The 26,358-nt window shown below is 48.4% G+C and overlaps 1 protein-coding gene across 6 annotated transcripts in view; it reads left to right on the top strand.

Annotated features, from left to right (window-relative positions):
- The first annotated feature begins 2,143 nt into the window (after positions 1 to 2,143).
- THOC5 (THO complex subunit 5) overlaps positions 2,144 to 26,358 on the top strand; it is a 34,015-nt gene continuing 9,800 nt past the window's right edge. Inside the window, exons 1-16 of one of the 6 annotated variants that reach the window (XM_032967994.2) lie at positions 2,144 to 2,360; positions 3,904 to 4,050; positions 4,609 to 4,722; positions 6,389 to 6,486; positions 8,458 to 8,604; positions 9,292 to 9,406; positions 9,884 to 10,016; positions 11,313 to 11,351; positions 16,594 to 16,671; positions 17,731 to 17,774; positions 20,400 to 20,499; positions 21,395 to 21,503; positions 22,137 to 22,244; positions 22,734 to 22,835; positions 23,294 to 23,390; positions 25,824 to 25,935. In XM_032967994.2, coding sequence (XP_032823885.2) covers positions 2,220 to 2,360; positions 3,904 to 4,050; positions 4,609 to 4,722; positions 6,389 to 6,486; positions 8,458 to 8,604; positions 9,292 to 9,406; positions 9,884 to 10,016; positions 11,313 to 11,351; positions 16,594 to 16,671; positions 17,731 to 17,774; positions 20,400 to 20,499; positions 21,395 to 21,503; positions 22,137 to 22,244; positions 22,734 to 22,835; positions 23,294 to 23,390; positions 25,824 to 25,935 — 1,684 coding nt within the window. In that variant the 5' untranslated portion in view covers positions 2,144 to 2,219. Of the gene's footprint in view, positions 2,361 to 3,903; positions 4,051 to 4,608; positions 4,723 to 6,388; positions 6,487 to 8,457; positions 8,605 to 9,291; positions 9,407 to 9,883; positions 10,017 to 11,312; positions 11,352 to 16,593; positions 16,672 to 17,730; positions 17,775 to 20,399; positions 20,500 to 21,394; positions 21,504 to 22,136; positions 22,245 to 22,733; positions 22,836 to 23,293; positions 23,391 to 25,820; positions 25,936 to 26,358 lie in introns of all 6 variants that reach the window. The other 5 variants (XM_032967993.2, XM_032967995.2, XM_032967996.2 and 2 more) reach the window with 5 other exon arrangements.

The following is a 26,358-nucleotide window of genomic DNA, read 5'->3' as shown; positions in this document are numbered from 1 at the left end:
ATGAACAGTTCTTGCCGACAGAGGCATGTCTTGTATCCGTTTGATTATCTTGTCTTTGTTCGGAAGATCATCAAAAAGTTCATTGGCTACATCCAGCATGAACGTTTTAGTATACTCGCCATCTGTGAATGGTTTTCCGTTCCTCACTATTGCTAAAGAACCAGCAAAGCTAGCCGAATTATAGTCACCTTGCCGGGTCCATACGCGGAGTTGCTGCTGGCTAGCTTGCATCCTGCTCAGAAGCTCTTGGCACGCTTTCTTTCTGCTGTCTCCCGCAGGGTATTTTGATGCAAAGGTAGCGTGGCGCGTGTCGAAGTGCCGCTTTACATTCGACCGTTTCAACGATGTAATTTTGTCATTGCAAATTAGACACACCGCAGAACCCGCTCTCTCCACAAAGGCGAATTCTTCGGTCCATTCGTCCTGGAATGTACGATACTCGTCGTCTTTTTTTCTTTTCGCCATCTTCTTCGTCGAAGGGTTAGCTTTGAGCTAATGACCGAGCAGACGCAGTCTCAGACTGATTCAAAAGGGGGCGTTTACCTGTTTTACCCAGCAACGGCAAACGTAGGCCAGTATCATCCAATTAAAATAATGGACAATTGCTCCTGCAGCCCTGAACAGGACATGCGCAGTGAAAAATCGATGGATGGATTAAAACAAGTGAGAATATTTTGTTTTATCTGCGAGCCATATGCAATCATCAAAAGAGCCACATCTGGCTCGCGAGCCATAGGTTCCCGACCCCTGTCCTACATCATAGTGAAGCCCCATATTAAATACGCACTACAATGACAATAGTTTAACGTGATTTGAAGTATTTTTTCGATTTAAAGCTTTCGTGACTGCAGGGATTCATCTTCTGGGTTATTTCGGTAAAGTCTCCATTCTACGTGACTTTACCGAAATAACCCAGAAGATGATTTGAAGCATGTTTTAGTTTCAAAATGGAAATATGGTTTTGGGGGGGGGGGGCAGAGCTTTGTGACGTCATATTTGAGGGGGGTCTGACTTTTTGTGACGCCGTGTGACGAGGGGGGGCGGGGGGTTCAAAAATCGGCCAAAATCGCGTGACGTCATTTATGGACAGCCCCCAAAGAAAAACAACAAAACATAAAAAACCGACGTGTTGCGATCGAAACGTCGTCGTTTTTTGTTTGTTATTTTTGTGTTTTTTTGACTTGAACCTATCTACGTGACTTTACCTAAAGACCCGAAGAATATCAATTCCTGCGGTCACGAAAGCTTTAAGTCAAGGGCTCTGTCTACGAACAGAAATATAATCGGTACCTGACGTTCAACAGCGATGTTGACGAATACCTCACAAGGTGGGTTTGAGAACACTATGTAACACGATTTTGGGTAAGTGTTATTTTCTAATTGCGTATGCCTCAAGAGTATATAAAACGGCTATGATTCCCCATAAACTTGGCTTTGTTACACAGTGGAATCGCCCGCTCGAGGCCGCCCACAGTCCACGGCAGTGGAACTCCGTGCCAGAGGACGAGGAGGAAAAACATCGATACCTAAGACATCTTCGAAGCGAGACTTCTGAAGCCACGCAGCCATTGGCCAGCGTGGGCGTCTCGCCGTGGAATCGATTGTTTTATATTTTTATTAGTTTATTGCTTTATTATTTTATTGGTTTATATTTTTATTATTTTAATGTTTATATTTTATTATTTTATTGCTTTATATTTTTATTATTTTATTGTTTCCCTTCTACGTAACTTTACCGAAAGAACCGAGAATATGAACTTGGGTTGTTAAAACCGTAATTAGATTTTTTTCATGCATTACCGGTAACCACCGCATGACAAACAGTAAAACAAAATAATAACAACCCAAGTGTGTGTTTTTTTTAACAAGGAGAAATGCCGAACAATGAACACGCGTTCACCTTCTAAGTGAGAAACGAGGCACAATGTCAGCACGCGGTGACTTGGGCCGCCGTGACGTATGAATGCTTCACCCACGCGCCAATCACTGCACCCCAGACGACTTTTCCACTCGAATCGATTCCTCAACTTTTCGCTACCAGCAATCGATTCTGCAGACGGTTCGGCCCGCGGTTTTTGCAGCCCCGCATCGAATCGTAATCTCGAATCGACTTTAAATTGAAGCGCGCAGCGATTCATACACCGTGGCCGGGCAACGTGGGCGAGAATCGGGGGTGGGAGGATTCGATTATCCGATTACGAAAGGAATTGGATCGCGCGATGTCGGACAAGAAACGCAAGGGGAAGGCTCCTCGGGGAGGCGGCGGCGGCGGCGACTCCACGGCGAGCGGCGGCGTCGGCGGCGGCGTCGCTGTTGGCGCCGACAGAGACATGAAGAAGCCGCGGGTCGAGACCGAGCAGGTCTCTCCCTCCAGCTCGCTCAGACACTCGCGTGGTGCTGGTGGTGGGATGCGCGATGGCGACTCGCACGGCGTGGTCTGGTGGTGGTGGTGGTGGTTAGTGGTGGTGGTGGTTGGTAGTGGTGGTTAGTGGTGGTGGTTAGTGGTGGTGGTTAATGGTGGTGGTTAGTGGTGGTGGTGGTGGTGGTTGGTGGTGGTGGTGGTGGTTGGTGGTGGTGGTGGTTAGTGGTGGTGGTGGTTAGTGGTAGTGGTGGTTGGTGGTGGTGGTTGGTGGTGGTGGTGGTTAGTGGTGGTGGTGGTTAGTGGTGGTGGTGGTGGAGGCCGCGCGTGTGTTTAGGTCCGGCGAGGATGGTGGTGGTGAGGGTGGTTCTGGTGAGGATGATGGTTGTGGTGGTGGTGAGGATTGTGATAGTGATTGATCTTCATTGGATTACCCTGGCAAGGCTCCTGATGAGGCATCATGGGTGGCATCACCCTCCGGTGTGTGGGGGTGTGGTGGACGAACATTCGTCAGCTGAAGAATGTATTATGAAAGTTGTGGTGGCAGTAGTGGGGTGGTGATGGTGGTTGAGGTGGTGATAGTTGAGGTGGTCATGGTGATGGAGAGCTGTGGTATAGCGGTTAGCGCGCTGCGCTACGAACCCGCCGACCAAAACTTGTGACGTTTATCTGATCCGGTCATGGGCCTCCCCTCGGTTGACTCAGCCTCAAATGAGAACCTGGTGCGGTGTGTAAACATCGCTACTGGGGAGACAAAGGTGGCCGGGCGTGGTGTTGGCCACCTACCCCCTCGTGTGCCGTGCCAGCCATCATAGGTGCTCGTTAATCATAGTGCTGGTGCCCAAGATGTGGCTTGTCCTGCACCAGAATATCGTCTAAAACCACCCTGCTGTAACGAACTCTTAAGTGGCATTCACGGATAGATTTTACTTCACAGGTTAATACGAAATACAATGGGGCAAATTAATGGTTTGAATCCAATGCATTTCATGAATTGACTTTCAGATTAGCGCATGAGAACACTTTAATTCGCTGTGAACGTGACGTTACATGACGATTATAGATTTTTTTTCCCTCCAAAAACTGCTCCAGCAACTATCACCTTGTACTCCAGTGTCAACGTTCTTTTCTGACATCTCGGTAGGGCTACCCAACCATCGTGGAATAGAAATGTTGCGCTCGATTTAATAGTGTTTTTATCTAAATGATCAGTTCTCCCTTCTATACGTCTCAATGGTTCACGTGTTATTTAATCTCCTGGTTAAATAAAATATACATAAACATTTGTGTGGCTTAGAAGTTCTAAAAAAATGTAATAGTGGTAAATAGACTGAAATTCCCTGTGCAGTATCCTTTAAAATAACTTTTATTTTCTTACCTTTCCTATATATTGCACTCCTATCGTGATTTTTATATTGTTGTAACTTTCCAACCCACCCTTACTGGACATCTCTGAAAAATAGCTTTATAGGTCATCGGATTCCTCCAGTATAAAAAATAAACATTTTGAGTCTAAAAGATGTTTCGGTCTGTGCGGTGCGCAGGAGGTGACGCGTGTGTACAGCGATGAGGCGGACGTGGAGACGCGGGAGCCCGAGGCCGACGAGCTCCTCTACGCGGACACGTGCCGCGAGCTGCAGCGCCTCATGGGCGAGGTGGACGAGCTCAAGTCCCAGGGCATGCGGCATAATGTACGTACAGGCCAGCGGTGGTGCCGGTGGTGCCGTCGGCGGTGTGAGTGGTAGGGACGGTGGTGTCGGTGGTGGGGGTGGTGGTGGCGGTGGTGCTCGGCGGTGGTGATGGGCGTGCAGATTATATCGGAGGAATCGTCATTATCAGTCAGGGTCAATCCACTGCTGAATTTATTCCACCCCGTGCCATTGCCATCTCCTTTGTAATGTGTATATAGCCAGTAATGGAGTTTCAAGTTTATTTTATTTTGACTGGGCGAGACCTCGAAAGACCAGGATATCGTCTTCATTTGCAGAAGTGACCGAGGTCACATGTATGACAAAAGAAAGTGGTACGGCTATTAAGCTAACTGCCTTATGAGAAATGAAAATATTGCACAAATGTAAAATCAATGTTAAATAATAATCTCCTTTTTGGTTATTTACTTCTGGATGATGAAGATTCTTGTCACAGGTACTTCCTTCACCCACCAGTGGATGGCTAATGATATTGACACTGCTGATGCTGGTGCTGCTGGTGCTGCTCATGGTGGCGATAACGAATTTCTCCCTCTGCAGGCCCCTGAGATAGAGGAGCGTAAAACGCAGGTTTGCATCCACTTCATGACGCTGAAGAAGCTGAACCGACTGGCGCACATTCGGTGCAAGAAAGGCCGAGATGCTACTTACGAGGTTGGTTATCATCACTTCATTTGGGCGGCAGGGGGGAGCAGGTGTGACGCTTATGCTTCACAACAACAAGCGCTTGCATGCCTTTCTGTGTGCAGTGGATTTGTTTTCCCCTTTTTCTGCAGTGTGTGAGTGTGCGTGTGGGGAGCGGTAGTGTAGTGGCTACTGTGCTGCGCTACAAATCCGACTACCCAAGAGTTCAATTCCCGCTCGCAGCCGAAACCAGTGACGATTATCTGATCCAGTCCTGGGCCTCCCCTAGGTTGACTCAGCCTCAGAGTAGCTGGTGCAGTGTGTAAACATCAGCACTCAGGAGACAGAGGCGGCTGGTTGAGGTGCTAGCCATCCACCCTCTCGAGTTCCGTTCCAGCATTCATAGGTGATCATTAACAGCAATTGCCCCAACGGTCTGTTATCCCCTTGTTCTGCATGGGTTTCTCCGGGTTCTCCGTTTTCCTTCTTTAGCCAAAAAAACACATACAACGTAACTAATATTGGCCAAACATCCCGATGACATTTAACTAATTACCTCCAAATTGCTTAATTGGTATCACACCGCAACAACATTGCCCCCTACTACAAAAACTTAGCAGTATCCTCCTGATAAAGATTATTGAGACTCGGTGAGATTTTCCTGCATAATAATACTAATTATTGCTGCTTTGCATAAATAGAAACATTTGTCCTGGAAAAAAAACTCTCCACTCTGCAAAGTTGATTGAGAGCTATACCAATGTCATTAGCTAATATACATTACAAGCCTTTAATGCTCATATTGTGCTTTTCATTGAAAACAAAGAAATATTCATATCTCCTTAATGTAATGCCAGATGTGCGTATTTCCCATTTGCTCTGATCATCTGGCTAATTAATTATCCCTACGACCAAATCTCCCCGAACGAATGCGCGTCCATCTCTCTGCATCTCGAGAGCTGAGCAGAGTTGAGCCTCGGTTTGTCCTCTGATTGAGGTATCCTGGCAACACAGCATGTGCTCTCTGCTTGGGCTGCAGGGTGGCCAGAAAATTACTTCTTTCATTCATTTATTCTTGAATTCATCTGTGAGGAGCCCTGTGGCATCCCCTCATGTTTGTGGGTTTTCTCCCGGGCAATCCGTTTTCCCCTCAATGTCAGTCGCTCGTTAAGGGAAGCTAGCCAAACATACCGATGCAGGACCCTCCTGCAAAAAGAGTGCCGAGACTCGTTGGTGAAGCTTTCCTGTATAAATAACATTTGTAATAACGGTAGGAGCTGGATATAGGCACACCCCTTGGAAGCACAGCCAGCTGTGTTTATATCAGTAGTGTGCTTGTATCAGATGATGCCCTTTGTCTTTGCCCCATCAGTGCAATGTAAGCATGTGTTTCTTATACCAGAACTGTGCTTCAGCAAGGGCTGTCTGTGCTCTGAACAAGGGACGTTGCCCGAAACGTCAAGTGTTTGTAGATTTTTCCTATTAAGGCTCCAGTGTTGTTGACAAATGTGTCGAGTTTTTGTTGTTTGTGTTTGTGCACCACTGCCAAGGCAGTATTGACTAATATAAGGTGTGCTCATATATTTTACTCTAGAAGCAAATCATAGCCCTGGTGGGGGGTAGCCTCCGTTTGTACTGTACCATCAGCTCCTTGTGTTTCCCCATTTGTCTCCCGCCCACCCCTACGCCACTGCAGAACAAGCAGAAGGTGGACGCGCTGCATCTGCAGCTGCAGAACCTGCGCTACGAGGTCATGCATCTGCAGAAGGAGATCACCAAGTGCCTCGAGTTCAAGTGAGTCGCGTGCGTTCGTAGCACAGCGCACCGAGGTCTGTTACTCAGCAGGTGCGGATAGTGTAACCAACTACCAACTATCCACATGCCAATTTAAAAACTTTTCATCAGGAAACGTTATTTAAAACAACATTCTTATCGGGTGTAAAGCGCAGTCCCCAACTACTATTCACTGTGTCTCAGACCTCTCTGTGCGCTATGAAGAAGGTCCATTGTCTGAAATGTCACCTGTTTGATATTTTTTTCCTTATAAGGCCAGAGTGTGTTATTCATGAATGTATTAAATATGTTTCGATTTAAAGCTTTCGTGACTGCAGGGATTCATTTTCTTGGTTCTTTCGGTAAAGATACGTAGAAGGGAAATAATAAAAATAAAACAATAAAATTCTCACGACGTTTCGATTGCAACACAAGCAATCATCATCAGGTGTGACAACCAAAGCAAGAAAATTAGAAAAAGTGGTGTTTTTTAATTTTCTAGCTGTGGTTTTCACACCTGATGATGATTGCTTGTGTTGCAATCGAAACATCGTGAGAATTTTATTGTTTTTGTATTATTTCCCTTCTAAGTGACTTTACCGAAAGAACCAATAATATGTATTAAATATGTTATCTATTATAATATCGAAAACAATATATATTTTCAGGTGACATTTAAATGGATTTTTGTTAGATAATTTATGCATCCATTAATGTTAATGGAGGTCGTTGTGAACATTTGTTAAAATAAATATAATCACCCTCTGTGTTCTTACTTTTGGGCCTCCCTGGATATAAGACCATGCATCACTGCCAAAGCAGCATCACCAAATAATTTGTTTAATGTAGCCAGGCTGTTCTTATACGCAATTCCTTTATCTGATTGAACAATGATCACGAAAAATAGTAACAAGAATAACTCAAAATAAATCTACAATTAAACTAGTATTGGCCAATCATAATGCTGAATATTATTTGCAGATTACTCAATTTACATGACACGTTGCAACATCGCCCCCTACTGCAGAAACTTGGCAGGACCCTCCTAAAAGAGTCTCGAGACTGAGCGAGGCTTTCATGGGTAAACAAGTGTAAATAAATACAAGTGAAAAGAGCACTGTGTGCAGTAGTTACGCACTGAGCTATGAATCCTGAGATCTGAGTTTGATTCCTGCCCACGGCTGACACCAGTGGCGAGTGGTATCTGAACGGGTCCTGGGCCCCCCACCCTCCTTCCCCAACCTGCACTGCCCAGTGTGGTGGAGTATGGTGAAGCATGACTGACGTCGTGTGGGAAGGCTGTCTTCCAGCAGTGGTTAATCGTGCTGGTTCACCAGCTGACTATACTGGCTTGCTAACTTCCGTGAGTGAATGTATTATTTCACACTGGTTTATATTTGTGCAATATTTTGGGTTTCTCACATGGCACGGTTGTTTTTGCTCTTCTTTTCATTTGCTTCATTTCTCTACTTTATTTGATTAGTTTCCCCTTTTGCCATGTTGGTGACACAGGTCACTCTTTCAAATTAGACTCCTCGTGGCCTCTTTTGAGTTCTCACCTGGTTAAACAAAATCTACTTTAAAATTGATCTACAGACGCACGGGCTGACTTATCGGATGACTGAGTGTCACCTCCACGTGTAATTCCCTGGCCAAGCAAACCGACTGACTTGGCAGATTAGTTAGTTACTCCTCTTCATCCCCTATGGGACATAAGGCTAGAATGAGCTCTCTGCATCTTTTCCTGTTCTTGGCTGCATGCTGTGCCTCTCCCCATGAGAGATTCATCTGCCAGTCCAGCAACATTCATTTATCCCCAGGATGTCGAGATTGGACCTCTTCATCTCGCCGAGGACTTGTGCTGTCTTGGAGGTCTCCTTCATGGTTTTGACGTTCCATGCGCCAAGGCGGATCTTGGCTTTAGGCCCCAATAGACTCTATTGGCGGATGGACTTTTTTGTTACAATGCAGCAACACCCCCCCCCCCCCCAGGTCCAAGCACGAAGAGATCGAGCTTGTGTCGGTGGAGGAATTCTACCGTGACGCGCCCCCTGAGATCTCCAAGGAGGAGATCACGAGGAAGGAGCCGCACCTGCAGACGCTGGCACGGCTCGACTGGGAGCTGGAGCAGCGGAAGAGGTTTGCGCGGCGTGGTGTGTCGGGCGACCGGATTGCAAGAGGGGAGGGTTCATTGGGCCTGGTGGCTCCGTTGGTTTTGCCATTGAAACGTGTGGCCGATGCCTGTGTAGCACGATTTGGTGGGGATTCCAGTGGTTGTACCATTTACGTGTTTGTTCTGCGTGCCATTGTAAATGAGAAGTTCCATCTCGAGGGATGCCCCAGAAGAAATCAATCAATTTATTCATCATTTAAACTGATTTACATTACATTCGTTCATCGGAGGATGGATGTCCTGACCTATGCAATATTGTACCCTTTGTCTTGCCTGAGAAGGAAACCTTGTTCCAGCCAATGTGGACAACTTGTATAATCCAATACATAACCCTTGTTAAAATGATTAACACATGTGCCTTACAGCAAGAAATACCTGGGTTCAATTCCCAACTCTGGCAGATTCCTGTGTGGATGTTGTATGTTCTGCCCCTGTATGGGTTTCCTCTGGATTTTCCAGTTTCGCACAATGTAACTGGTAACTCGTATTGGCCAAATCCTCCCAATGCTGAAACATTACCAATTGAGATAACACGTAGCAATATCACCCCTTACTGCAGTACCCTCATGAAAAAGAGGCTTAGAGGCTTTCCTGGGTAAACAAAGATAAAATAGAAAAAAATCGAGGACATTGTTGTCATGACTGTACTTCAGGCTGACGGAACAGTACTCGGAATCGATTGGCAGCAAAGACAAGATAGCCAAGGATATCGAGGTGAAGAGGGAGCATCTGAACAACCTCTACCCACAGCTCAATGCTGTCCTGCAGGTAAGAGGGCACACTCCTCCATCCAGCCGCATGCATACAGCCATCATTAACACATTCACGCACCCGCGCACATGCACAATGCTCCCATCTGCAGTGCCCGCGATTGAGCTTTCTGGCAACAGGGATTGGTCCTTCTTCCAGTCAAAATAGATCTTCGGATTAGGCCTCGTAATGATCTGACCAAAGCTGTGTCATTAAGACCCTCCACCACCCGACGCAGCTAAATGAACTGATTGTCACGTGTGCAGGCGTTTAACACGACAATTATTTTTTTCAGCTCATTGGTAAGCGGAAGAAGAATCGTGTACACCAAGTTTAACAATTAGATACGTTGCTTCATTTAAAACTACATCAACTGTAATCAGGACAAGGACCAGGAAATCATAATGTTAAGCTTTCAAAACAATGTGTCATTTGAACACGTTTGGAGATATGTGTACGTTTGTGTGTGTGTGTGTGCATTATGTGTGTGTGCAGGCGACGGTGCCCTTGCAGGAGTGCCTGGCCATGCCCTTCGACCAGACGCACAAGCAGGCGGATGTGGCGCGACACCTTCCCGCACCTCTCTACGTACTCTTTGTGCAGGCCAGCGCCTATGCTCAGGCGTGTGGTGAGGGCCCCCCCCCACTCGCTCACTCACCTTACTCGCTGACCTCCTCACCCATTCACATGCCAACACGATAGTGTGCAGCACGTGGAGTTCAGTGCAGTCTCTTGCAGGTGTCTCAAACTACCAGAGGGCTGGCAGTGTGTGGTTGCATAGACAGATTGGGTGCTGTGAAGACACTGAACAAACTGTGTTAATTTTCTTTGTTCTTGATATCTGTGTAGGTTTCATAACGCCTCTTGTCAAAGCAAAAAGCCAGATATGCTGAGGTCCTGGGAGAAGCCCCATAGGCTGGAGTCGCACGTTAAGGCAGATGCCTATGTCTGGGTACTGAACCTCTCAGCCGGAGCTCTTGAATTGCGCGTGTGTGGAGGAAGCCGAGCAGTCAACACACAGCCTCAAGGTGCAATGGAGTCCCCGTTACCATCACAATTTGGGGATCGGAAGGGGGGGATCGCTTTGGGGGCTTTGCCAGGAGGGACCCCTAGAAGGGGGCTCACTTGGGGGCTTGCCGAGGGATGCCAAGGAAGGGAGCTTCCTTAGGGACTTTGCCAGGAGAGGGATGCTGGGGGTTGGCGCTGGAGGGTGGTTGCTGCATGCGCTGTCTCAGCGTCTGTTACCACGTGTGACTTGACTCGGAGGGGTCATACTTCCTTGGTCAGAACACTGAGCCTGTACTGATGACCTCCACCTACACGGTTTCCAAACGTTACACAATATGTATGCTCACGTGAATATTGGTGCATTTTCAAAAGCTGACAGCTGCAAACGTTAGTGCGCTAATTGAATGTAAATTTACAAGCATTCTTTACTGTAGAGACGGGTCTCGCTCAGCAGGTTTCACTTTTATGTGTTAACGCATTGAGCACAGACACATCCCTATCACATGCACCACACATGCATACACACCCAATACACACCATGTCCCACACACTATGCGTGCACACACACTCACACCGTGCATGCATCCTGAACATACACACCACACCACACACACCGTACACACTGCTTGAACCTGCACACACACACCAAACATACCCATTACATCTACTACAAGAAGAACAAGAACTCACACACACACATACCACGCACACACACACCGCATACACATCACACATGCACACACACACACACCGCATACACATCACACATGCAAACACACATATCACACACACTGCATGAACCTGCGCGCGTACACACCCCACACAGCACTGCATGAACACACCGCGTGCGCTATGTGCACGCTGCCCATGCTGCGTTGTCACGTGTGTCTCTGTCCTGTGCTCCTCATGCTGCTAGCAACACGGCTCCCAACGGGCTCAGAGCCCCCGGGGAAGGGTGAGTGTCCGCCCCTCCCCCCTCGCCCGCGCGGGGCGCGAGTGTGAGCAACGCCGTGCCGTGTTCACTCACTGCCGTATTCTTAGTCACGGCTTGGCACCATGGCTCTCGTGAGCTCGAGTGAGGCGTGGCTCAAAGCCACACTCAACTCGAGCCGGCTCGGAGCGTTGTCCCACGAGGCGAGGCTAAGCCGAGCTATTGCTGAGCCACTCGTGCATCTTTGGAAGCAGCTGAGCTGCTCGAGTCTGAGCCGAGCCATGTCGGAGGCCTAACCAGAGCCGAGCCGCCACTGAGAATACGGCCCCCAGTGTTATTTGGCAGATTTTACAGTTTGCTCCGGGCGCTGGTGGTTATTTGAGCTGTGTTGAACTAGAGCCTCATTGAAAGTAGTAGTCAATGACTGGGTAGTTGCCTACAGTGGTGGTTACATGAATGATATTCCCACGTGTTGTGACTTGTTCAACCGTTAGTACAAAAAGTAGGGATCGGAATCTGGGAATGCCTAACTCGGCACAGTGAATAACGTTATTCATTCAGGTTTGTTGACAAGCCGTCCGTATTGGCTAACAATCCTGCAAACAGCAGTACAAAATACAATGCCATTGGAATTTAGATTTATGTAGCGTCATATTATTATGATTCCACCGGTTTACCCAGGAAAGCCTCAATGGGTCTCAAGTCTCTAGGGATCCTGCAAAGTATTTTATAGTAGGGTGTAGTGTTGCTGTGTGTAATCCCAATTCGGTAATTTGCAGGTATTCATTTTTGCATTGGCATGTTTGGCCAGTGGCAGTTGCATTGCATGTTTTTTTTGCAATGAGAAGAAACCTCAGAACCTGGAGGAAACCCATGCAGATCAGGGGGGAGAACACAAACTCCATACAGAAAGGCGCACGAGTCAGGAATTGAACCCAACCGCTTCTTGCTGTGAGGCACGGGCGTTTCCACTGCCGCCCTGTTGGCTAGCATTTCAATGTGACTGCATCTCAAAAGGCTGTGCAGAAACAGTGGGCATATTTACTTTGTAGAGAGAGGCAGTCGGTAAGTCATAGACAGGGCAAAGAGGACGATCTCGAGCCTGGACTTGAGCGGAGGCAGGGAGTCCACAGCACGGACGGCTGTGGGAAGGGAGTTCCAGACTGGGGGCAGTCTGTGGTGAAAAAAGGAAAGACATGCGGTTTTAGGTTAACGACATCAGTGAGTGGAGTAGGTGAATCCCCCGGCCAGAATTTTATAATCGCTGCAGACAGTGAAAACTGGATGGAGATTTTTGTCAGAGATTGTCATGCCCCCCCCCCCATGACATTTTTTGTCATTTTGGTGACACAGGTGACTCTTGCAAATAAGACTCCACCCTGGTCTCCTAGGTTCTCACCTGGTTACGCAAAAAAAAACCTGAACTTAAAACTTGACCTCCGGCTGGTAAAGTGATGTGGCGTTTACCAGCGTTGGTTAAAGGCAGTGGGTTTGAGAGAAAGATTGATAAACAATCCAATAGGAGTGCTTGCATCCAAATGTGCAGCCGACTCCAAAGTGCGAGCGCTTGGCGGAAGCACAGACTCGTTTCAGTGGATGAAGGAAGGCACTTTGAGCATCGCTCCACGTTTGTGTTAGTTTGAGCCTTTTTGGGTAACCTAAATAACACTGCCAGCGCCACGCTCACACTGTCACGGCGTGCTGGCGGTTCACACGTGCGTGAGCTCTCTATGCCCTGTGCTTGCGTGAGCTCTCTGTGTCCTGTGCTTGTGTGAGCTATATGTGTCCTGTGCTTGTGTGAGCTCTCTGTGTCCTTTTTGCTTGTGTGAGCTCTCTGTGTCCTGTGCTTGTGTGAGCTCTCTGTGTCCTGTGCTTGTGTGAGCTCTCTGTGTCCTGTGCTTGTGTGAGCTTTCTGTGTCCTGTGCTTGTGTAAGCTCTCTGTGTCCTTTTTGCTTGTGTGAGCTCTCTGTGTCCTGTGCTTGTGTGAGCTCTCTGTGTCCTGTGCTTGTGTGAGCTCTCTGTGTCCTGTGCTTGTGTGAGCTCTCTGTGTCCTGTGCTTGTGTGAGCTCTCTGTGTCCTGTGCTTGTGTGAGCTCTCTGTGTCCTGTGCTTGTGTGAGCTCTCTGTGTCCTGTGCTTGTGTGAGCTCTCTGTGTCCTGTGCTTGTGTGAGCTCTCTGTGTCCTTTGCTTGTCTGAGCTCTCTGTGTCCTGTGCTTGCGTGAGCTCTCTGTGTCCTGTGCTTGTGTGAGCTCTCTGTGTCCTGTGCTTGTGTGAGCTCTCTGTGTCCTGTGCTTGTGTGAGCTCTCTGTGTCCTGTGCTTGAGTGAGCTCTCTGTGTCCTGTGCTTGTGTGAGCTCTCTGTGTCCTGTGCTTGTGTGAGCTCTCTGTGTCCTGTGCTTGTGTGAGCTCTCTGTGTCCTGTGCTTGTGTGAGCTCTCTGTGTCCTGTGCTTGTGTGAGCTCTCTGTGTCCTGTGCTTGTGTGAGCTCTCTGTGTCCTGTGCTTGCGTGAGCTCTCTGTGTCCTGTGCTTGTGTGAGCTTTCTGTGTCCTGTGCTTGTGTAAGCTCTCTGTGCCCTGTGCTTGCGTGAGCTCTCTGTGTCCTGTGCTTGTGTGAGCTCTCTGTGTCCTGTGCTTGTGTGAGCTCTCTGTGTCCTGTGCTTGTGTGAGCTCTCTGTGTCCTGTGCTTGTGTGAGCTCTCTGTGTCCTGTGCTTGTGTGAGCTCTCTGTGTCCTGTGCTTGTGTGAGCTCTCTGTGTCCTGTGCTTGTGTGAGCTTTCTGTGTCCTGTGCTTGTGTAAGCTCTCTGTGTCCTTTTTGCTTGTGTGAGCTCTCTGTGTCCTTTGCTTGTCTGAGCTCTCTGTGTCCTGTGCTTGCGTGAGCTCTCTGTGTCCTGTGCTTGTGTGAGCTTTCTGTGTCCTGTGCTTGTGTAAGCTCTCTGTGCCCTGTGCTTGTGTGAGCTATATGTGTCCTGTGCTTGTGTGAGCTTTCTGTGTCCTGTGCTTGTGTGAGGTCTCTGTGCCGTTTGCTTGTGTAAGCTCTCTGTACCCTGTGCTTGTGTGAGCTCTCTGTGTCCTGTGCTTGTGTGAGCTCTCTGTGTCCTGTAATTGTGTGATCTCTCTGTGCCCTGTGCTTGTGTGAGGTCTCTGTACCCTGTGCTTGTGTGAGGTCTCTGTACCCTGTGCTTGTCTTAGCTCTCTGTGTCCTGTGCTTGCCTGTGCCCTCTGTGTCCTGTGCTTGTTTGAGCTGTCTGTGCCCTGCGCTTGTGTGAGCTCTCTTTGTACTGTGCTGTACGCTGTGCTTATGTGAACATGCCGGCTCTTCCTCCTGTGGAGTTGTGCATGCACGTGCATGAGTGCACATTGGGCCCTTGCCACGCAATTTACTTGTGTCATCTCAAAAATATCCGATGTGATCTGTAGACACCTGTGATAATTAATTGTGTCTATTCATGCCTGGCATCCCATGCTCCTGTTACTTCTAAACACGAATACACATCAGCAACGTGAGAAGGATCAGAGGTTAGCCAGGTCTGGAGAGACTCTTATATAAGTAAGAACTGAGATGCAGGAAGACAATTTGCTATGGGCAAGAGGTACGGAGCCACAAGAAAGTTGCAAACATCATCTACAATTGTCATAGGGTTGTTAAAAATACTTTCTTTTGCGTTACCGGTAACCACGTGGAGAACAGGCTGCCGATGCTGCACTTAGTGAAATGTCTGGCAAACAACACAACAGGTTTAGTTTCTTAACTGAGAAATTAAGGGAGCTGCCACAGTAGTAAAGTGGTGAGCAGTGCACTGGACTTGCAGTTCACACATCGCTGGTTAGATTCCATCTCCCTGCTGCACTGCAGTTGAAACAATGGGGCAAGTTTCTTTAATCTGCCTTCACGACTTCAATATCGCTGGAATCGATTCCCAGTTCTGCAGGTCCAGTACCGGTAAACGATTCTGAAAACGTTTACTGGTTACAACTTTTACAACCCCAAGACGTATCGATACAGTACATAAAGACAAAAGACGTAGTGAGATAAGAGTGATGTAGAGGAATGAGAGAAGAGAGGTGCAGATAAGCAGTAGGGATGTTGGGAAACTAGAGAATAGACTTAGATGAGTTGGGATGCAGTGGGGAGAAATGCACACACGTGACATTGATGTGGTTGGATGCGAGATGAGTGATGTACACAAGACAGCTGTGATGGAAAGAGGGAAGAGATGGAGACGAGAGGGAGAAAAACCATTGTAGAGAATAATTTAACGCAGCTTTCACTGACTACCTCAGTCACATGCACACCGGTATATGTTTAAATGCCCCCTCTTAACTCAATAGTGAACGTTTTACTCGAACAATAATTCAGTCGTTTGGTCCCAAAATAAAAACAATGCAACTGTCCTTGGAGTGATAACCAGAAAAGCCGCTTTCTCGCCCAGACACAGAGCCCCTTCAACATGGAATGATCTCCCAGGCGCACTAAAGCATGGCGTGCACTTAATTTACATCTCTAATGAAAGTTCACTTGCACGACATCTGCAGCTGTTACAGTGCGAGTGAATTGTACAAAAACCGGCAGCATGCACCAAGTAATTGTTCATGTATTTGACTGGGCGTGATATTCATTGTGTAAATTCGTACGGTATAAGTTACAGATTTTAAATGTACATTCGACATCACGTATTTTCTGTGTGCGTGTCGGTTGACACCGTGGAAACCCTTGCAAACGAGACATTCCATCTCTTGGGATGGTCCAGTTGAAATATAAAAAAAACAAATGCACCGACCCCCTTGGCATGTCAGGTGACGTGCGAACTTGCCGATGTTGGTGCGTACATTTGCTTGTTGCATATGTTCATGTATGTGCCTGTGTGTGTGTAAGTACGTGTGGGCAGTGGTTTGTGCACTTTCTTACAGACCCGGTAACCCTAGTTCGATTCCCACTCGCAGCCAACAGTGCCGATTTTAATTTCTGAACCGGTCCCTGATCACCCCAGGTCAACTCGGCCTTGAATTAGTATCCGGTGCAGTGTGTAAACCTCAACACTGGAGAGACAAAGGCGGACGGGCTTGGTGTTGGCCAACCACCCCCTCGTGTGCCGTGCCGTCCTTCATATCTGCTCGGTAACAGCACTTGACCCAACAGTCTGTTCAAGGCTATGTGGGGGACCTTTGTGTAGGCATGTTGTATGTGTGGGTATATAAAGGTGCTCGCCAACAGCTCTTGCCCCAGCACGCATTCTAGGTTCTCATGAGGGATCTTTGTCGTTTCTCACAGACAAGCGCCTGTGTGTGAGCGTGGAGGGAGATGTTGACGAGGCCAAAGCTCTTGCCAAGCAGACGGAGGAGTCCCCAGGTAAAGGTTACAGGTGGTGGGGCGGCGTACAAGGGGTAATTTATCCGCAAGCTCCCGACATTCGTCTGGGGTCCTCGCGGACTGCCATCGTCGAGCTTTCAACGACTTGCCATTCATCACATTCTTGAATCGAGACACTGAATCACGACAAGGCAATGAATCGCAAGGGGGTGAATGGTTACGCTGCAATTAAATTCACGAGAGTAATAATAGTATGAATAACTCAGTACATTTTGTGCTTGCACCAACCTTGTAGTGCAAGGTTATCACGAAGGCACTTTCATGGACGCAGTCTGCAGTAGTTTCGCAGTAGAGGGCCATGTTGCTGCTGTTTGTATTGCCATTTGTGTAATTTACAAGTTTGGACCACGGTCGGCTCGTTTCGAGCAACGTCAGGGGATCTTTAATGTCTGCAGTAATAACTAGGGCGAATCAAACCGGGAATCTGTGCGGCAAATGTGCTCCCACTGGGCCGTGTCACCATGCATACGTAGACCATGGAAGTGTTTCTCAACTCCTTCCTAAATACGCGCCCAGTGCAGCATAGCTCTACGTCAGGAGTCGCCAACTAAAATAACAAGAAGAGCCATTTTTTATATTTGGTACAAAACTCAATATTTCAAGTACTCCAGTGCATGTGAATACATGCATACAAACATGCATAACGTCACGAAGCAGTCCATAAAAAGCCACGTGCGGCTCCGGAGCCGCAGGTTGCCGACCCCTGCTCTCCGTGATCACCAGCCGTTGCTGTATGTGAATATAAGAGATTGGTAATCATGATAAGACGGACCATAGGGCAGTACTAATTACTAGAAGCACTGGTAATTGGTGCTTCCTTACAAAAGAAACGCATTGTAGGTTGACTTTTTGCAGAGCGATTGGCTGATTTGTACCTGGAGATTACACCTTCCACTGCCATTTAAAGTTTACAAATAAACGGTTTTGAAGTTACTTGTGATTGTTTTCCATTCGTGATTGTTGAGTAGCATTGTGCTCGGTGAGGACATTTAATTTAACACGAACATTAATCGGCCAAGTTTTGTCTTTGTCGCACAGACGATGAAAGCGACTCCGACCAGGAAGAGGAGGCGCCACAGACGGTAAATAAATAATTCCCCTTTTCCACTGGCTATTTACCATGCCGAGCAGGAACCTCCGAATCGCACGATTGGTTACGTAAGATGCTAAAGAAGTTCAACATACATACAACCTAACCACGGTGGATACGCTGACCACACAAGAAATCCGAATGAGGTTCTATCTTAGCAGGGCCAGGAGGGGGACTGATGACACGTTCAGCGCGTGTTGACCTCGGCGTCAGGAGCACGGCTCGGCTTCCGCAGTGATAATCTGGCGCTCTCCTGAACCGCGCCACACCGGGCTAGCTCGACACGGCACGGCACGACCCCAGCGCGGCTCGTTTGTGCAGTGGAAAACCAAGTATGAGGTTACGGGTGCTGTCGCTCACCGTGCGGGTGGGCTGTCGATCCGGCAGTTCTGTACCCCTGCTCACGATGGCATCGCGCCTCCCTCCCAGGGCAGGCCGTGGAGAGCCGCGTCATTGTGGCCGCTGGTACCAGCGCAGATGTGGGAGTTTGAACACGTCGTAGGCTTTTGCGACCACTATTATTCACAGTAAAAGTTTTATGGGTTAGATCGCGTAAATAAAAATGTGTCATTAACCCACCACCACCAGATGCAACCAATTAGTTTGGTTTGTCACGTAAACAAAAAGTGCCAATTCGTTTATACTTCAGCAGTTCTGGTAAATCGCTTGATGAAGCTGGTTGTAATCACCAGCGAAACGCCGTACTCAAATTGTACATTTCGTGGGTTTACTCTCCAACACACCGGTGTGCTGAAGTCGTAACTAGTTGGCACGTTTTTGTTTACGTGATTAACCTTACTAATTGGCTGTGATGGGTTAACGACACATTTATATTTACACGATCTTAACCATAAAACCTATATTATGCAGATATAGGAACTGTTTATAATTCATTACCATTTCAGTCGGGGCCTTGCACACACTACGCTTGCTGATGATGACCAAATCACCCAGAATGTGCCTGGTCTGTCGGATTGTGGAATCGAAGCAAGGTTGAGCCTGGATAGCGCTTGGACTGGGGTCCACTATGCCAAGCAGGAGACGATTGATTTCGAAAAGTTTTTTTTTGTTTTGGCCATGTTTTTGTTTATTGTATTCGGAGTTAGACTGATGTCCTTAATCTTAGTTGTCTTGTGGTTGTTGTTATTTTGACTTGCATCCCACTGGGATTTTTTGCACACAGTGTTGGTGTACGGTGCTATTTCAGGAATATTTTTGATGTTTTTTTTCCTGGATTTTCTGTTTGCACAGTCACATAATCACTTTAAGATGTTTTCTTGTTCATGTTTGTTTGTTTGTTGCGGTTGCACCCGATTCAAGAGCCGAATGGCTCACAGGGCTATACCAAATAAATGAAATGAAATGAACTATGATTGCTTGCGTTACGATCGAAACTTCGTAGTTTTTTGTTATTTTCCTGGAACCTATCTATGTGACTTTACCGAAAGACCCAAGAATATAAGAGACATTGTCTGCTTAAATATGTTATTTATATTATCCACAAAGTTACTCATGAATATTTTGAGTTATGGAAAACAATGGGCTGACAATATATTTTTTTATATTCATACTTCGACTTCTATATTATTTAAATATTCATTACTACAGTGGTACCTCGGTATATGTCGTTAATTCGTTCCAGAAGGTAGGACTTATACCGAAGATGACGTCTACCAAATAATTTTTCCCATAAGAAATAAATGGAAAGGAAATAATCCATTCCAGAGTATAAGAAATTATATTTTATATGGCATATTATACATTAATGGGGTTATATAATATAATGTAGACACTACTTATTACTAAAATGCATACATACATTAAAATAAATGCATAAATAAATTAAATAAATGGCAAAAAACACGTGAAAATTCAGAGTTATAACAAGGGCTGTGCACTGAACGAGATCTACAGGCAGACTGAGGAGCGGCGCTTTGTTTGAGTCGTGAACGGGGTCTACGCGGGTACGCGGTGACTCAGCCCGACCCATACAAGTTCTAGCAAGCGCGTCGTACCCCAAGCAAGACGTCGTACCCCAAGCAAGACGTCGTATCCCAAGACATTATTTTCTCGTCAAAACACGACATATACCAAATTCGACGTAATCCAAAGCGGTCGTATACCGAGGTACGACTATTTGTATTTATCATCTAAATGGAACCGCATACCAAGCGCCGTGTGTATTTGTTTTGAAGAGAGAGGTCGTCCGTCATAGCCAGAGGGGACGAGGAAGGCCTTGAGCCTAGACGTGAGCATGGAGCAGGGGGTGGATGAGGGGAGATCCAGACGGTGGGGGCAGCAGAGGAGCAGAATTAACAGAAAAGAGAAGATAGAGGTGGCTGAGAAGACAGGAAGTGGAGGCAGGAGGTGCAGACAGGTTGGAGATGGAGGAGGACACAGGAAGAGAAAGTCACGGAGGGATGTATGATGGTGTAACTCTTTCTGCGCATGGTGGTGCAACGCATTTCGTAGAGATCTTCACACACCCGACATTTGCACGTATGGGCCCACACCTCGGACCCTGGCGTTGTCGGATGTGCGATGTTGCCGTCGTACTAAGCGTGCACCGAGCAGAAGGGGGGATGCTTTGTGACGCGCTGCCGTGCGTGCGTGACAGAAGCGGCGCCGTGCGACGCTGGGCGTGAAGCTGGAGGACAAGCGCAAGCAGCTGCTGCGCAGGCACCCGCTCTGCGTGGCTCTGGACATCTCCTGCAAGGGTGAGCACTCGCTGGCCCCCATCCCGCTCCCCAGCAAGGGTATAGCAACTGTCAATCGATCGATCAATCGATCTTTATTTTACGTGCCAATGTCGCCCTGAATAAAATGGGCATCGGTGTACATTACAGCAGCACGAGAACGGTACAGGGGGCATAGAGCAGCAGGAATGAAAATAGAAACACGTCACGGCCTTTGTGGCTAACGCCGACTGAGCAAAGACGAGGCAACAGAACAGCCTGGGTTCCATTCCCAACTCGGAAGGCCTTTTTGTGAGTTTGATATGATCTGCTTCCCCTGTTCTGCAGAGATTGTGAGACAGTAGTGTGGAATGTTTGTCTGTTCTCCTGCTCTGCATGGGTTTCCTCCAGGTTTTGGCCAATATCAATGGATTCTAGATTTGAAGCTTTCGTGACTCCAAGGATCCATACTCTTTGGTTCTATTCGGTAAAGTCACGTAGGTAAAAAATAAAACAACAAAAATCACGACGTTTCGGCCACAACACAAGTGGCGTTCATATATCAACGGAATTATAATTGATTTCAATACGTGCTAACTTCATTGGATTTGAGGCTCGTGTGGCACCATATTAACTTCAGGCTGTAACCGGGCTACAGCTGGGTGGGTGGGTGACAAGTCCAGAGGGTAGTATCTGCTCAATACATTTACTACATTCTCCTGTCTGCTATGATCATAATCATCTTTGTTGTGTTTTGCAATTTACAACACTGGTGTTGGTGCGTAACCCCCAGACACACACGATTGCACGTGGCATACGTTATGAACCAGGACCGGTGGAACGACATATCGATCCGGAACACTCGCACCGAACATGGAGTGTATTGATGCGCGCGTCCAATCCGCGTTCGTGACCTCTGTACCCCGCGGTTGTGCAGCCAACAAGAGCACGCTGCACCTGCAGTTCCGCTACCTCCCGGCGCTGCACGTGGTGACGGTGAAGGCGCGCGTCGGGGCGAGCGAGCAGCCCTCGTCCATCAGCGGAGGGTGAGCGCGCAAGTACAGCGGCACTTTTGAAGATAGCTCGAGGAACGGTGCGGTGCCGGAGAAATACATAGGGGTGAGGAAGGAGCGAGAATGGGAGTGCAAGTGATGGATGGAGTGAGGAGGAATTTCAAGAGGAGATGCAGGAAGAGGGCAGACAGGTAGAGCGAACGCTGGAGGAACGTGTAGTGGCAGAGAGAAGCAGAGTATTGTTGTAATGCCTCGTTAGCACACTCAGTTTTGCAACACGGGAAGCTCAAGGTGGCGGCCTTGCGCAATAAAGTTGTGTGCAGCACCAGGGTACCTTGCGTGTTATATTTCTCTCTACAGCCCCGTACAATAAGTGCACTTCGATATTTCATGCACCGACCGCGGTTATGTGTACGTGTAGGCTCCGTAGCTTTAACTACGCCTCTCGGACACGCGGCATGGCATGTACACAAGCTCTCAGCCTCCTACAGACCACCAGCTCAACAAAAAAATAAGCATTCATCGACTCGCAGAGTTGAGGTCACGTGGCCCTCCCTACAGGCAGCATTTACATTTCTCTTTTGATGGGTTTTCTCATCGTGCACAGAGTTGATGCGATGGTAATCTCGCAGAATTGGGACGGATGCCATCTGTATTTTGGTGCAGAAACGATGTCCCTTGCCGTACGTCAGGGGAGCAAACTCACCGAGGCGCAAACACGGCGCCCCAGCGGAGCAGAGACGCAAAGCACACACAGCCCAAGCAGAGCAAAGGGTGACCTGCACACACTGCAGGGGAGCGGCACATTCACCAACACCTGCAACAAAAAATTGGCCTTCGTTATTAAAAACATTCGCAGGGACTTGCGATCCAGAGTTCGCCGGTTGGTCCTCCCCCCCCACCCCCCCCTGCAGTGTAAATGGGCACACCACAGTTAGTCAATCGGGAGATTGAGGTGGGGTAAAGTGTGGATGCACCCTATTCCAAGTCATCTTGGCCAGCGTGGAAGAATTGGCCAATAACACCCTCTCTCGAGAGGACTCCAGAGCTCGCTCTTGTAGAGGCCTTACTACCAGCAGTGGCAATTGTAAGGCTGCACCTATACCTTGTTGTTTCGAATCTGATTGACCAAACTGAAGCGGTGTGTTCGCGTGAGGAGTACGATGGTCGGACCAGCATCCCAGCACTCGTGCCGGTGTCGCACGAGCCGTCCTCGTGCAGCGTGCTGACGTGAGCAATGGCGCTCGCCTTGTGTGCGCGCAGGGACCTCTTGACTCCGGACAGCCTGCTGACGTGCCTGTACCCGGGCGACCACGGCAACGACAGCCCCAACCCTGCCAACCGCTTCCACCTGCAGCGACTGGGGTGTGAATCTTCACGCACGTGCACATACACAGACCCCGTGGGGCAAGTCATTCAATAATAACAGTAATAATTGTGTATATTTGATATTTGCGCCATTCTTACAGCTCAAAGCTATCACAAATGCGCTGCTGTATTTCACAAACACAGCCTGCCGTCGTTTTGCAGTTTATGTTACAGTTAATACACCCACAGTAATGACCAGGGCACCCTGTTGTATAGCCTTAACAGATTGTTGGGGCAAGTGCTGTTAGCGAGCACCTATGAAGGCTTGCACGGCACACGACGGTGTGGGTGGCCAGCACCACTCCCAGCTTCCTTTGACTCCCCAGTGGCGATGTATACACACTGCACAAGGTACTTATTTGAGGCTGAGTCGACCTAGGGGAGGTCCAGGACTGTTTCACTCCTTGCATCTACGCTCTGCTCGCCGCTTCACTCTATTCGCCCTGTTGATGCAGGATGGAGTCCCTGGGCAGCTACGTGCAGGAGGTGGGGCGCCCGTACGTGTGGGTGCAGTGGCTGGCAGGACTCCACTTCCCTGCTCAGCCCACCGAGGTACGGCGGGTGCTGTGGCTGCGTTGGCCTACGCGGCCCGCCGGTGCTTGCCTGCACCACGTTGACATCGCGCTACGCGGGCGGTGACACCATGGCCCAGTGGTCCCACTCATTGGGGCGCCGTGGTGGCTAGGATATGTTCTCTCCCTCGCCTGGTATGCACATGTTCGTGGGGTCAATCCCGACCCTGATGCCTGCTGTATATTTGGAGTCTGCATCTTCCCGTGGTCAGTTTTTTCCTCCATATTTAGAATCAAAGTCACACGTTTTAGAGTATTTGGTTGTCATAAATGTCCACGTGATAAGTTGAGCTATCATTTGTGGTTAGGTCGCTTCTGAAAAAGAGTTACATAGCTCAGTGGGCCTTACCTGGTAAAATAAAAGTTTAATAATCGAATGGCCACCTTGACTCATACTGCAGCGTGTGCATTAACCGTAAAACTACAACACTCTGCTTCACAGTGGGTGTAAAACTTCTCGTGACATCATGCTCATGAGTAGGCCATGATGTGCCAGCGTCGCTGTCTGAATTTGAAAAATTACACCGCTAAGTAGCCCAACTGGTACGTGCATAGCAATCGTCGCCTTCTCCTGTGATAACTCGGCAGGACCCTCCTGAAAAAGAGTTGTTGGACTCGGCGAGACCTTTTTGGGTGAACAAGCTTTATAGAAATAAAAAATAAAATGTGACGCCATCTATCAATCCACTGCTGGATTAATGTCAGTCGTGTTGGTCAAGGTTATGTTGCCATACTTCACTGTATTGGTGAGTGCGAGTTGGCCCAAAACTGGTGCAGGAATTACTTGCCACTGAAGTTAGCCGTGTTTTTGGCTTTCCCCTTCAAGAGGAATGTGAAAAACGCTGTTTCATTATGCTCAGCATTTTCTTTGTGTATCATCCCATTGACTTTAATCAACCCACAAACCATCAAACAATTCAATCTGCTCTTGTGTTTAGTTTGTTGTCCTTCCCCTGCACGTCCAATTAGCATGGTTGGCTACGTACGGTGTGAAATGAGTTCAACATATATGCATACTATTGATACATTCTATTAAATGAGCAATAACAGCCTTTAAACTTGTACTGTTGTCATATGATTATCTGAATTTCGACCATGGTCTCTGTTGTATCAACATCATCTTCTCAATTCACATAATAAGATGGGCAGCATCATACAGCTGTAGTGGAGTAGGAAGGTGCGTAGTGGAAACAGTGTGATTACATGATAACACAGACAGTACGGGTTATGTTGGGTCAGCCTGTAGTGAAGGCAAATACAGTACAGGTTATGTTAGGGCAATTAAGCTGGGAGAGCCAAGGATGGCTGTGATTGGTTGGTGCTGTTGCTAAGGCTGGAGGGGCGTCTTGAAGTCTGGTGAGGAACAGGTGTACGGTCACGCGGAGTGCCATTGGGACGCGGGTTAATTAATTGGGGAGTAATGAGAGCGGGGATAAATTGGGGGGTCGGCAATTGGAGCGAGGTTGTTGAAGTTGGAGAGCTTGGAGTGAACAGGGGGGAATTGAAGTTGGAGTCAACACCGGGGAATTGAAGTGTGGAGAGCTTGGAGACAGAGAGTTGGAGGGACAGAGTTTGGGAGATGGAGTTGGAGACGGAGCTTGGAAACAGCGTAGCGATAGCGGAGCTGAAGAAGAGAAGCAGCCAGCAGTGGAGAGAGCGTAGCGATAGCGGAGCTGAAGAAGAGAAGCAGCCAGCGGTGGAGAGAGCGTAGCGATAGCGGAGCTGAAGAAGAGAGGCAGCCAGCGGTGGAGACAGCGTAGCGATAGCGAAGCTGAACAGAGACGAAGCAGTTAGCAGTGGAGAGAGCATAGTGACGGTGATAGCGGTGAACGGAGACGAAGCAGTTAGCGGTGGAGAGAGCATAGTGACGGTGATAGCTGAGAGCAGAGACGAAGTAGTTAGCAGTGGAGAGAGCATAGCGACGGTGATAGCGGAGAGCGGAGACGAAGAAGTTACCGGCGGAGTAAGCGAAGTAATTGTGGGGGAGTGGAGAGACAAAGGTGGCGAGCGAGTCGAGTGAAGCACGGCGGGCGAGCCGTGGCGACCAGGATACTGTAAAATATTGAGGACATGCTGAGAGTTGTAAATAAAGCGGTGTTTGAAGAAAGACAAAAGTTGTCAGTGAAATCGAACACTACACCGCCACATAGCTCACTTGTCACTGGGCCACAGACCACCATGTTGAGAATTAACAGCCGGAGGTGGGGAGAGACTGGCTGATGCACCACGTTCAGCTTTATTTTGTTTAACCGGATGATATCTCGAGACTAAGATGAGCCTCATTTGCATGAGGGGACCTGGCTCTCCAAAAATTATAAAAGCAAAAACAATTACCAATATAGTTGATGCATCCGTTCAGATGTCCATCTCCACCAGTGAATCCTGCCTGCTCCTCCTCCGTCCCCTGCAGCAGAGCGTGTCGGCGCAGAGCGTGCTGAGTGCCAGCCACATGGAGACGACGGTGAGGCTTCTGCGCATGCGCCTGCTGGGCCGCCTCGCCCTGCAGCGGCAGTTCGCTGCCCTGGGTAAGAGCCCCTCGCACATACACACAGACACACATACAACAACCGCCAATCGCCACTAAGTGGTGGTGACGTCACCACGACGCTTGTGCCAGGCTATGTGCACCTTGAGGCCACGTGAAGTGTCGAACGCCCGCTGGCAGGAGGTCACGGGGAAGACCCAGGTGCCACGGGTCGACTGACTGAGATGACTGGCTGATGCACCACCTGTGCCCCCTACTTTGCCAACTTGCTGTGCTTTAGCCACCCGGCGCTCCGCTCCTTGTCGTGAGCGTCGCTGCTCCATCCTCCGTCGTTGTTGAAGGGCGACTGCCTCCAACTACCCAGTAGCGTCCTTCACGAGCCTCCTCCACAGAGGCCGATCTTGACACCGCTGGTACCAGTCATCGGCAAGTCCACTCAGCTCCACGTCCTCCTGTACCACAT

The sequence above is a fragment of the Petromyzon marinus genome, chromosome 38, assembly GCF_048934315.1.
Source record: "Petromyzon marinus isolate PM22_M1 ecotype Great Lakes invasive population chromosome 38, UKy_Petmar_22M1.pri1.0, whole genome shotgun sequence".
NCBI lineage: Eukaryota > Metazoa > Chordata > Hyperoartia > Petromyzontiformes > Petromyzontidae > Petromyzon > Petromyzon marinus.
The sequence above is the reverse complement of the archived record's forward strand: the minus strand, read 5'-3'. Positions and strand labels throughout refer to the sequence as shown.